General features: G+C 45.1%; 1 protein-coding gene across 1 annotated transcript in view; it reads left to right on the top strand.

The window, feature by feature from the left end:
- The window catches only part of LOC120060481 (alpha-(1,6)-fucosyltransferase-like), a 123,202-nt gene extending 110,370 nt beyond the window's left edge, over window positions 1-12,832 (top strand). The window contains exons 6-11 of the mRNA XM_039009831.1: window positions 158-272; window positions 2,530-2,767; window positions 5,243-5,489; window positions 8,580-8,756; window positions 9,114-9,264; window positions 10,861-12,832. Of these exons, the coding sequence (XP_038865759.1) occupies window positions 158-272; window positions 2,530-2,767; window positions 5,243-5,489; window positions 8,580-8,756; window positions 9,114-9,264; window positions 10,861-11,190 (1,258 nt within the window). The 3' untranslated portion in view covers window positions 11,191-12,832. The remainder of the gene's footprint in view (window positions 1-157; window positions 273-2,529; window positions 2,768-5,242; window positions 5,490-8,579; window positions 8,757-9,113; window positions 9,265-10,860) is intronic.
- The last annotated feature ends 712 nt before the right edge of the window (window positions 12,833-13,544 follow it).

Raw genomic sequence — 13,544 nt, 5'->3', positions numbered from 1 at the left:
TCTCTTCTATCACACACAGACACACACTTTTACACTAGAACACACGTGGCTAACATGTTACATAATTCACCACGGGAGCCTTGCAACGCTACGACCCAGCTGTGACCTCTAACCCTGTGTTAATGTGTGCGCGTGCGCGCCTGTGTGTTGACCCCAGGTCCATCATGACTGACCTGCACTACCTGAGCCAGGCTGACGGAGCAGGAGACTGGAGAGAGAAGGAGGCCAAGGACCTGTCTGACCTGGTACAGAACAGGATCACATACCTCCAGGTACCGTAATGTCCACCACACAGCTCAACACCTAGTACACGTATGGACACCCACGGGAGATTAGGATGGGCTTTTACCACACACCAGGGACTGGTTACAATCCACATAGGGATATTCCACACGTCACTTAATCATCTACATAGACTTTAGCTGATCATTTTATACAAATCAAAGTCTGTTCAGCTTTTATTAGGGCAATTTTCTGTCACGGTAATGCTGGTCTGTACTGTGTGTGTGGGCTGAGCAGGTCTGTATGGAGAGGCAGGTAGAGCTCCCCACTGCCAGTGTACTGTATAACAGGATTAAGACAGCCAAGGATGTGATTGTCTACCATCTCCGCTGTTAGTTGGGCTTATATCTGCAGGGACAGCAAGAGGCTTCTCTCCCTCCTCTTGACACGTGTGCAATGGTGTTGTTGGTGCCAGGCAGAAGGTCATACACAGGAGGAGGCAGGTAGCTGGGTCCAGGGGCAGGCAGAAGGTCATACACAGGAGGAGGCAGGTAGCTGGGTCCAGGGGCAGGCAGAAGGTCATACACAGGAGGAGGCAGGTAGCTGGGTCCAGGGGCAGGCAGAAGGTCATACACAGGAGGAGGCAGGTAGCTGGGTCCAGGGGCAGGCAGAAGGTCATACACAGGAGGAGGCAGGTAGCTGGGTCCAGGGGTAGGCAGAAGGTCATACACAGGAGGTCCAAAAAGGCAACAGTACAGGCAGGGAAAAGGCTAGTAACGTCATCCGGCAGATCAGGCAATAGGCTGATAACAGGAAATCCGATAGGCTAAAGTACAGGCAGGGAATAGGCAAAAGGCGTCGTTAGTGAGGCAGGCCAAAACTATCATACACGGGAGGATAAAATGATGGAAAAAAACAGAGCTCCGAATAGAAGTGTCTCTCAAAACAAACAATAGCTCACAGTGATGGGGTGCAAAGAACTGAACTAAATAGTGTGGGATAATGACATACAGGTGTGTGAACAGGTGATCAGAGTTCAGGTGATTGGGTTCTGGAGAGTGAGCTGCATTCAGGGGATCTATGTGTTTGAGAGTGTGAGCTGGAAGCAGACGTTACACCTGATAGGTGCGATGAAATGTGTTGTTTTACAGGGTCAGCCATAGTAGCACGGCTCCCCTAGAACAAATTAGGGTTAAGTGTCTTGCTCAAGGGTACATTGACAGATCTTTCACCTTGTCGGCTTGGGTATTCCGAACCAGCGACCTTTCGGTTACTGGCCCAACGTGTGTGTGTGTAGGCTAGGTAATAATAAGGAATGGTGAGAGCAGGGTAGAGGTTGTTAATTAGTCATATTGAGTCCCTGTGTGCTATTAACGTTAGCTAGCTAGTGATTAACTTGATGAAGTGTGTGTGTGTGTGCGTGTGCGTGCGCGTGCGCGTGCGTGTGCGTGTGTGTGGGCTAGTCTGATAACATAGTGGCTGTGTGATGGAGGAGCATTAGTATTGCCTGTCTCTCTGGCCCTGCCTCCGCTTTCCATCACCAGTCACACAGTCAATGGAGGTAGACTAACCCTTTGCTGCTTATACACACACACACACACACAAATATAATTACAGCCACACACATTCACATGCATATACACACACTACACTCTCTCACTCTCCATCTCTCTCTCCATGCTCGCCAGTCCCCACCATACATCTCCCGTCAACTGCCATTGACTGACGGTTGACCTTCCCATAATCTACCCCCCTCGAGTCTCTCACACACACACACACACACACACACACACACACACACACACACACACACACACACACACACACACACACACACACACACAAGCTCCTACAGTCTCAGAGCTGCAGTCATAGATCTTTGTTAACATGTTCTCAACCTGATTCTCAGGATCAGGATAGGAGTTAACAAAGGGAATGGTCACGGTAATGGATGTTGCCTACAGACCCTCCCTGACTCCACTCCAGCAGAGCAGACAGACACCGTGTTTTGAAGTATGAAGTAGAACGCCAGTCAAAGCCTTCTGGACCCACTAGGGCGTGTCTGTCTTTCTGTCCGTCTGTCTCTGTATTCCTAGTACAGAAAGGATAGTATGTCTGTATTTTGATAAGGTAAAGAGAACGTAAGCAGAAGAACCTGCACACTGAAATACACTTTTGGCTCTCAAATGCGTGACAATGCCTCGACTCGCTGGTCTTCACCATAACATTTACTAACCAGGCACCTCAGGCCTCACTGTGTTGTAACAATCCCACCTCCTGTCTCTTCCCCTCCCTTCTCCTCTCCAGAACCCCCAGGACTGCTCCAAGGCCAGGAAGCTGGTGTGCAACATCAACAAGGGCTGTGGCTACGGCTGCCAGCTGCACCACGTGGTCTACTGCTTCATGATCGCCTACGGCACCCAGCGTACCCTCATCCTGGAGTCCCAGAACTGGCGCTACGCCACGGGAGGCTGGGAGACCGTCTTCCTCCCGGTCAGTCAGACGTGCACCGACCGCACCGGGGTCACCACCGGACACTGGTCAGGTGTGTTGACCCATGACGTGATCTCTGACCTCTGATAACGGGGTCGTGTCCATGACAACAGGCCAGACGCAGACTGAACACATTCTGCCCTCTGTCCTCAGTTGGGGTTCTGTCCATAGCAACAGACCTCACGCAGTGTGCAGGATACCATAAAAACAGAATTACGTTATACATCTATGCGTGGTACATGGAGAATGATGATGAGTATTGTGGAGCTTTGAGTCTGCCCCGACACTATTTTACTCTCTTTCTTCTTCTCACATCAGAAGGGGCTACTACAGGTCTGGGAATGAGATGAAAAACAGAATACGATGAAAAACCGCCTTGGCTAGAGGTCAATAGAGAGAGAGTGTGTATGTGTATATATATATATATATATATATATATATATATATATATATATGTCCTCTCACAACATGAGAGAGAGAGAGAGAGAGAGAGAGAGAGAGAGAGAGAGAGAGAGAGAGAGAGAGAGAGAGAGAGAGAGAGAGAGAGAGAGAGAGAGAGAGAGAGAGAGAGAGAGAGAGAGAGAGAGAGAGAGAGAGAGAGAGAGAGAGAGAGAGAGAGAGAGAGAGAGAGAGAGAGAGAGAGAGAGAGAGGCACCTTCAACTGTCACACTTCCAATTGTCACACTTCTTCTTCTTTTTTTTTAACACAAAGCATCCAAGTATAGTGCCTGAGCAAGAGAATGGCAAACAAACATGAAAGAACTGACCTCAAAAACAGCAAAATTGTACCTTTTTCTCTTTGTTCAGAGGGCTTGTCTCCCTGTACCAGTGTTACTGCTGAAGTAGGTCCTCCAGTTGAGAGGACCGAGGCAGACGCTAGAAGAACAAAGTGTTGAAGATAGGAAAGAGACAGAGAGAGAGACTGAAGGAGAGAACAGCGAAGGGAAAATTGAACAGAATAGGAGGAAGGAGCGGAGAGAAAGGAGAAGAAAGAGGAAAAAGAGAGACTGGAGGAATAAAATGATCTGGAGAGAAGATGAAAGGCTGGAGGAAACGAGAGATTGACTGGAGGGAGAGAAGGAGCGAACAAAGAGGAACATAGAATAGCATTATATACAGTAGGAAACAGGGTGCCATGTGGAAATCAACCGTAGGGACTCTAGCCTTGAACCTTGTGACTGGGCTGCGTAGAACGGAACAGTAAGTGGGTGACCGTCATCGACCCAGTTTGGTTTTATTAATACCGTTAAAGCATTATGTAGTTTACGGCATTGGTAAATGATTGGTTGTCTGAGACATTGATGTGCCCTTGTCAGGTCTGAGGCAGAGAGGAACAGAAGGACAGAGACAGACATCACTACCGTGGTGGATGGATTATAACCCTATCCCACACTCAAACACTCGCAGCAAGAATTACAGCAAACACAACACACCCTCTAACCCCCCACCCCCCGTCCCGTCCCCTTAATTTCTTCAAGATGTAATTTAGATTTTAGGTCTTTCCTAATTAGCCTGAAAAGGGAGAGAGGGTTGAGAGAGAGATAATTTATTAGTGCAGCCAGAGAGAAACCCTCTAGTCTTACCGCTGAAATCTGACAGCAGGGTTATATAAGCCAGGCCAGGCAATTTCCTAAATACTTCTTTCGATGAGAAGAGAGAGAGAAAAAAATAGCCTTTTAATATTTAATGCAGCGCAAGATTTAAATTCTGGACACTGATGTGCACATGCAGTCTGTTTGTTTCTCTCTTAGCTGTATTTGTAGCTTGATGATTATTTGTATTTATTTGATATATTGCAAAATGGTGATTAGAACTTCGACTGTCTTTACTGGTTTTGTTTGGTGAAATATTCCAGTTCATTCAAATCTAAATCTCTTATTTTCATTGTGTGCTTTGTTTTTTTTTTATTGGGAGAGAGAGAATTCAAGGATCTCTCTACCCCTTCTTCACTCTCTCTTCCTTTCCTCCGTGGGAATGTCCCATATGTTATAAGTCATTCGTTCATATTTTATTGACTTGATAAATGTTCATTAAAACTCTCCTTGAGGCACGTGACACTAATTGTTACTCTCTATCGGAGAATCAACAGCACTCCTATACCTCCCGAGAGGAAGGGTCAAGGAGTACAATAGCCCTTTAACTAACCACTCACAGGCCACGAAATACCTTTTGTCTTGTGTTTTAATAATAAGAACTGTAGGACAGGGTGTCCTGGGGGGATACATGCAGAACCAGCGAGAGAGAGAGATGGAAGAGGAACTCTTCTCCCTGGGTTCTGCTGTTCAGACAGCTCCTCATGCACACCATGATGCTTAGTGCATCTTCACTGCTACATGCATCAAACCCCGGTGCTGGAGGCTAGTGATCTGATCGTTGATATATCTCTCTGTCTGTATGTCAAAAGCACTCTATTGTTACCTTCTATCTCTCCCGCTCCGACTCTCTCTCTCTCGGTCTCTTGCCTTCTCCCTATCTGCCGTTCCGTCCACTCTTTTTATTAACCCCCGCTCCTCCCTCTCTCCCGCAGGCGAGGCTAACGACAAAGACGTCCAGGTGGTAGAGTTACCCATCGTGGACAGCCTGCACCCCCGCCCCCCCTACCTGCCCCTGGCCATTCCCGAGGACCTGGCCCAGCGCCTCCACCGGCTCCATGGTGACCCTTCCGTCTGGTGGGTGTCTCAGTTTGTCAAGTACCTGATCCGGCCCCAGGCCTGGCTGGAGAAGGAGATCCAGGATACCACCGCCAAACTGGGCTTTAGGCACCCCATCATAGGGTAGGTGGACACACTATGCATGCAAGCACACGTGTACTGTACGTGCGCGCGCACACACGCCTACACAGACACACACGTGCTATTTCTTTTTGGCCCCTCTATCTATCCCTAATGGATACAAACACCCATGCACACACATTCCTTATCGCTATCCCCACTGAGAGATGTAATTGAAAAGTAAAAGCAGTTATTTTCCTTTTACGTTGAGAGAGGGAGGGAGGGAGGGAGGGAGGGAGGGAGGGAGGGAGGGAGGGAGGGAGGGAGGGAGGGAGGGAGGGAGGGAGGGAGGGAGGGAGGGAGGGAGGGAGGGAGGGAGGGAGGGGATAGAGTCCTGTGAAGGGCTGGGTTGTCTGTCTCTTTGTAGTGCATAGTGGGATTTTCTCTCCTCTAAAACCTTCTCAGGAAGTACCACACTGTAGGTGTCGGCAACACGTGTGATTTATATACAGTACCAGTCAAAAGTTTGGACACACCTACTCCTTCAAGGTGTTTCTTTATTTTGTACTATTTTCTACATTGTAGAATAGTAGTGAAGACATCAAAACTATGAAATAGCACATATGGAATCATGTAGTAACCAAAAAGGTTTTAAACAAATCAAAATATATTTTAGATTTTAGATTCTTCATAGTAGCCACGCTTTGCCTTGATGACTGCTTTGCACACTCTTGGCATTCTCTCAGCCAGCTTCACCTGGAATGCTTTTCCAACGGTCTTGAAGGAGTTCCCACATATGCTGAGCACTTGTTGGCTGCTTTTCCTTCACTCTGCGGTCCAACTCATCCCAAACCATCTCAACTGGGTTGAGGTCAGGTGATTGAGGAGGCCAGGTCATCTGATTCAGCACTCCATCAATCTCCTTCTTGGTCAAATAGCCCTTACACAGCCTGGAGTTGTGCTTTGGGTCATTGTCTTATTGAAAAACAAATGATAGTCCTAGTAAGCGCAAAGCAGATGGGATGGCGTATCGCTGCAGAATGCTGTGGTAGCCATGCTGGTAAAGTGTGCCTTGAATTCTAAATAAATCACTGACACTGTCACCAGCAAAGCACCATCACACCTCCTGGGAACTACAAATGCAGAGATCATCCGTCCACCTACTCTGCGTCTCACGAAGACACAGCGCTTGGAACCAGAAATCTCAAATTTGGACTCATCAGACCAAAGGACAGATTTCCACCGGTCTATTGTGCATTGCTCGTGTTTCTTGGCTGAAGCAAGTCTCTTCTTCTTACTGGTGTCCTTTAGTAGTTGTTTCTTTGCAGCAATTCGACCATGAAGGCCTGATTCACGCGGTCTCCTCTGAACAGTTGATGTTGAGATGTGTCTGTTACTTGAACTCTGAAGCATTTATTTGGGCTGCAATTTCTGAGGCTGGTAACTCTAAGGAACATCCTCTGCAGCAGAGGTAACTCTGGGTCTTCCTTTCCTGTGGCAGTCCTCATGAGAGACAGTTTCATCATAGCGCTTGATGGTTTTTGCGACAGCACTTTTAAGAAACTTTCAAAGTTCTTTACATTTTCCAGATTGACTGACCTTCATGTCTTAAAGTAATGATGGACTGTCATTTCTCTTTGCTTATTTGAGCTGTTCTTGCCATAATATGGACTTTGTCTTTTACCAAATAGGGCTATCTTCTGTATATCACCCCTACCTTGTCACAACACAGGTTTCATCAGACCAGAGAATAATGTTTCTCATGGTCTGAGAATCTTTGTGCCTTTTGGCAAACTCCAAGCAGGCTGTCATGTGCCTTTAACTGAGGCGTGGCTTCCGTCTGACCACTCTACCATAAAGGCCTGATTGGTGGAGTGCTGCAGAGATGGTTTTCCCATCTACACAGAGGAACTCTAGAGCTCTGTCAGAGTGACCATCAGGTTTCTGTTCACCTCCCTAATCAAGACCCTTCTCCCCCGATTGCTCGGTTTGGCCGGGCGGCCAGCTCTAGGAAGAGTCTTGGTGGTTGCAAACTTCTTCCATTTAAGAATGATGGAGGCCACTGTGTTCTTGGGGACCTTCAATGCTGAAGACATTTTTTGGTACCCTTCCCCAGATCTGTGTCTCGACACAATCCTGTCTCGGAGCTCTACGGTCAATTCCTTCGACCTAAAGGCTTGGTTTTTGCTCTGACATGCACTGTCAACTGTGGGACCTTATATAGACAGGTGTGTGCCTTTTCAACTCATGTCCAATCAATTGAATTTACCACAGGTGTACTCCAAACAAGTTGTAGAAACATCTCAAGGATGATCAATGGAAACAGGATGCACCTGAGCTCAATTTCGAGTCTCATAGCAAAGGGGCTGAAATACTTATGTAAATACATTTTTTTTGTTTTTAATACATTTGCTAACATTTCTAAAAACCTTTTTTTTGGTTTATCATTATGGGGTATTGTGTGTAGATTGCTGAGGAAATTGTTTTATTTAATCCTTTGTAGAATAAGGCTGTAACGTAACAAAATGTAGAAAAAGTTAAGGGGTCTGAATACGTCCCGAAGACACTGTACATATCTACCTCAATTACTTTGTACCCCTGCACATGTATATAGCCAAGTTATCATTACTCATTGTGTATTTATTCCTTGTTTTAGTATTATTTTATTATTTTATTTTTCTCTCTGCATTGTAAGCAAGCATTTCACTTTTAGTCTACACCTGTTATTTACGAAGCATGTGACAAATACAATTTTATTTGATTTTAATTTGAGAGAGAGAGAGGAGAAATCGAAGGAGGAGAGAGTGCGAAGGGAGATGGCGAGAGAGAGAGAGAGGGGGAGAGAGCTGGAGAGAGGGAGCGAGCTAGACGCAGAGAGCTAAAGAGAATCAGAGGGAGAGTGCTGCGTGCTCCAGCCACTCTCCAAACAACCCACTCTGCCATCCATCACTAGACAGCACCATGACCTTCACTCTAGGAGAGGAGCGCTCTGCTTCACACACACATAATCACTCACACACACACACACACACCTGTAGAGACGTGCAGACAGACACACATACACACATTCTTAGACACGCGCACAGACAGACACACACCCCACACACTCCCCTAACTCCTCTCACCATCTTCCCTATATGTCCTGTCCTGTAGGGTCCATGTGAGACGGACAGACAAGGTGGGGACAGAGGCAGCCTTCCACCCTATAGAGGAGTACATGGTACATGTAGAGGACCACTTCCAACACCTAGCCAGGCGCATGCTGGTGGACAAGAAGAGAGTCTACTTGGCCACTGACGACCCCTCACTACTACAGGAGGCCAAGGCTAAGTGCGTATGCCTGGCTGTGTGTGCGTGTGTTTCTGTGTGTACGTGTGGGTCTGTGTGGGTCTGTGTGGGTCTGTGTGTGTGTGTGTGTGTGTGTGTGTGTGTGTGTGTGTGTGTGTGTGTGTGTGTGTGTGTGTGTGTGTGTGTGTGTGTGTGTGTGTGTCTACGTGCCGCCGGCAGTGTGGGTGTGTGTGTCTGCAGGACTGCCTTGTGGTATTCTGGACCTGTTTGTGATGACGAGAAGCTGTATTTGATGTGTGCCCAAAGTACTGAGAATACAAAGAATGAATGCCGTATGCACTTTGACATCTGTACAATCCTTTAGCTCTCTGACTGCCTCTGTCTCTGTGTGTGTCTCAGGTACCCAGACTACGAGTTCATCAGTGATAACTCCATCTCTTGGTCTGCGGGGCTACATAACCGCTACACCGAGAACTCTCTGAGAGGAGTCATCCTAGATATTCACTTCCTGTCCCAGACCAACTTCCTGGTCTGCACCTTCTCCTCACAGGTGACCTTTCACCTCTTACCTTACCTACTCCTCTTCCTCCTCCTCCCCTTTCTCCTCCTCATTCTCTTCCTCAAAACTTTACTTTGGGAAGGCCCATACAATAGTAAGACCTAAGTAATAAGCCATTGAGTGATACTGTACCATAACTACTGCCTTTTCCTGGTCAGGTCACAAGGTCCTACCCATAATCACCACCATAGAACCATAGGTCCTATGTATCTCAGTTGGTAGAGCATGACTCTTGCAATGCCAGGATGGTGGGTTTGATTCCCGGGACCACCCGTACGTAAAATGTATGCACGCATGACTGTAAGTCGCTTTGGATAAAATTGTCTGCTCAATGGAATGTATTATTATTAGCCTCAATTCGTCAGTGCATGGACTCTACTCAAACCGGTGCGCCTGGCACCTACTACCATACCCCGTTCAAAGGCACTTAAATCTTTTGTCTTGCCCATTCACCCGCTGAATGGCACACATGCACAATACATGTCTCAGGGCTTAAATATCCTTCTTTAACCCGTCTCCTCCCTTTTATCTACACTGATTGAAGTGGATTTAAGACTTCAATAAGGAGTCATAGCTTTCACCTGGATTCACCTGGTCAGTCTATGTCATGGAAAGAGCAGGTGTTCCTAATGTTTTGTGCACTCAGTGTGTGTATGTATACAGTACCAGTCAAAAGTTTGGACACCCCTACTCATTCCAGTTTTTTTTTTGTTTTTTTTTACTATTTTCTACATTGTAGAATAATAGTGAAGACATCAAAACTATGAAATGACAAATATGGAATCATGTAGTAACCAAAACAGTGTTAAACAAATCAAAATATATTTTATATTTGCGTTTCTTCAAAGTAGCCACCCTTTGCCTTGATGACAGCTTTGCACACTCTTGGCATTCTCTCAACCAGCTTCATGAGGTAATCACCTGGAATGCATTTCAATTAACAGGTGTGCCTTGTTAAAAGTTCATTTGGAATTCCTTTCCTTCTTAATGCATTTGAGCCAATCAGTTGTGTTGTGAAAAGGTAGGGTTGGTATACAGAAGATAGCCCTATTTGGTAAAATATCAAGTCCATATTATGGAAAGAACAGCTCAAATAAGCAAAGAGAAATGACAATCCATCATTACTTTAAGACATGAAGGTCAGTCAATCCGGAAAACTTCTAGAACTATGGACGTTTCTTCAAGTGCAGTCACAAAAACCATCAAGCGCTATGATGAAACTGGCTCTAATGAGGACCGCCACAGGAAAGGAAGATCCAGAATTACCTCTGCTGCAGAGGATGAGTTAATTAGTTACCAACCTCAAAAATCGGCAATTAACTGCATCTCTGAGTCTCATAGTAAAGCGTCTGAATACTTATGTAACTAAGGTATTTCTAAACACCTGTTTTCTCTTTGTCATTATGGGGTATTGTGTGTAAATCGATGAGGGAAAAAAAGAATTTGATCCATTTTAGAATAAGTCTGTAACGTAACAAAATGTGGGAAAAGTACAAGGGTCTGAATACTTTCCGAATGCACTGTATATTAGCCTCTGTGTTCCATTTGTCATACTGTCCTGTATATTGTGTTGTGTTCCTGCTCCAGGTGTGCCGTGTGGCCTATGAGATCATGCAGACCCTCCATCCTGACGCCTCATCTCACTTCCACTCCCTGGATGACATCTACTACTTCGGGGGCCAGAACGCCCACAACCAGCTAGCCGTGTACGCCCACCAGCCCCGGAGCTCCGACGACATCCCCCTAGAGCCAGGCGACCTGATCGGGGTGGCGGGGAACCACTGGGACGGCAACTCCAAGGGCATCAACCGCAAGACGGGCCGCACCGGCCTCTACCCGTCCTACAAGGTGAAAGAGAAGATCGAGACCGTAAAGTATCCTACGTACCCCGAGGCAGATAAGATGCTGAATCAGTAGAGATAGACTGAGATACAGACTGCTGCGCAGACAGACACTGCTAACTTATGAGAGAAAACGTGGACCTTTAGCCCGAGAGAGGGGACGAAGGAGAAAGCACTTTGAATGAGTGTGGGTCTTGGTCAGTTGAAGTGTGTGTGAGTATGAGTGTGTGTGTGTGCGCGTTTGTGAAATGCGGCATGCGGAGTATCTACAGGGTATCTGACTTACTCCTCACCAACCTGACCCTCCGGGACTAGGACCCTCCAGTGACTCCCTCCGTCAGGGGGGTAAATAAAAGACTACAATTAGCAAAGAAATGAAAGAAAAAACGAAAATAAGGAATAAACAAATGATAGCACTCCGGTGGAATGATGAAGGGATCGCCCAATCAGAGCTCTTTATTTAAATAATAGTTGAAATAACTGAGAAACCTCAGAATGATGACTGAAAAAAGAACTACAAAGAGAACTAATTGTGAACTGTAAGAGCCAACAAACAAACTCTTGACTTTCTCCTCTCCTCCTGTGCTGTTCTCTTCTCTTCTTGTGGACATTGGTTGTAGCCAATTGTTTTCTTCCCTCTTTTCTTCCTGCCCCTGCTTCCTCTCCTCCTTCCACTCCTTTCTTCACTCACTCCATTTCAACTTATGCCAACTCATGCATTTTTTCTGGCCCACCCTCTATTCATTTTTCACCCGCCATATTGTGCTTTTGGATAAGTGATTTTAATGTTTTTAGTTGTTGTCGTTGGTGTGTGCGAGAGTGTGCGTGTGTGTGAGCGTTCAAGCATGTGTGCGGGGTGTGTGTGTGAGTCCAAATAAGGGTGCCTACTAAGGAAAATGGCTTCTGTACTTCTTCTCTCCACGTGTCTCTGTTTTTGTTAGTGTCAAAGTGACGTCAGAGCCATAAGGACCCAGGCCTTGCCATGCAGATACTGCACATGCAGAATACTACATACTGTACATAATAGAGAAAACTGTATATGCAGAATACCACATTCAGAATACTGTATATGCAGAATACTACATGTAGAATACTGTATATGCAGAATACCACATGTAGAATACTGTATATGCAGAATACCACATTCAGAATACTGTACATACAGAATACTACATGCATAATAGAGATCTGTATATGCAGAATACTATATATGCAGAATACTGTATATGCAGAATACTAGATGCAGAATACTGTACATACAGAATACTACATGCATAATAGAGAGCTGTATATGCAGAATACTGTATATGCAGAATACTATATATGCAGAATACTGTATATGCAGAATACTGTATATGCAGAATACTATATATGCAGAATACTGTATATGCAGAATACTGTATATGCAGAAGGCTACATGCAGAAAACTGTACACTCCAGTCCAGACTCACTTAACTGTGTCTTACTCATTTTCTGTTGTCCATGTCCTTTTTAAAATGTTATTTTAATGTTTTTGAATTTGAAAGAAAAATGAAAATTGACAACTACACTATAAAAGATTACAAACACCGATTATTTACGTATGATGATGATAGAATTGATGAAGATGATGATTAACGAAGAATATGATTATTGTCCACCATGAAGAAATGTTCATATTTTATGTTTCTGGGCATTGTCTTTGATAAAAGCAGATCAAATAAAGTGATCGGCTCAACTTGTTTGTGTTTCTGTGTCTGTTCTCACAGTCCACTCAAATGCTTTGTTGTTCAGAGTAGAGCAAGTGTACCTATTAAGCCCACCAAAATCTAAGTTTAGACATTTCTAACAGATACTGCCCTGATTTTTTGTAAGAAAAGTGGATATAAACTGAAAGATGAATCTCTCTCGTGAAGTTTATTGACTTTACTTACAACATGTTTTAATAAGACAAGTCCAGGCTGGGCTTAATGGTTACCGAGTGTACACTTTAAGCCCATGGGTGTTCCACATAAGCCCCCCGCCTCTTAAATAATCAATTTTAATTCATTTCCAAATGTTCAAAACTTACAAACGGACATTTCTTATGTAAAATTAGATTCTATTAATCTAGCCTAAAGTTTATCAAATAAACTGATCATTACTATTCATCATGACAGTAGCACTCATAACAGGGGGTATCCACAGAGATCAATGTGGACTTAGACTTTTGTTCTTGCCGACCAGTACACACCTGATTCAACTAATTAACTAATCATAGACTTCAATCAAGACATGATTAGTTGAATCAGGTGTGTTATTGCTTGGTTAGAACACAAACCTGCACCCACACTGGCGCTCTCGATAATAAGCCATGCAACAAAGGCCATAACGCAAACAACTTTCAATTATCTGAAAGCTGATTCACATTTGCTGTACTGCTATTGTTGTTGATTAGTTCAACTTGTCTTT

Source organism: Salvelinus namaycush, chromosome 15 (genome assembly GCF_016432855.1).
Source record: "Salvelinus namaycush isolate Seneca chromosome 15, SaNama_1.0, whole genome shotgun sequence".
Classification (NCBI taxonomy): Eukaryota; Metazoa; Chordata; class Actinopteri; order Salmoniformes; family Salmonidae; genus Salvelinus; species Salvelinus namaycush.
The sequence above is the reverse complement of the archived record's forward strand: the minus strand, read 5'-3'. Positions and strand labels throughout refer to the sequence as shown.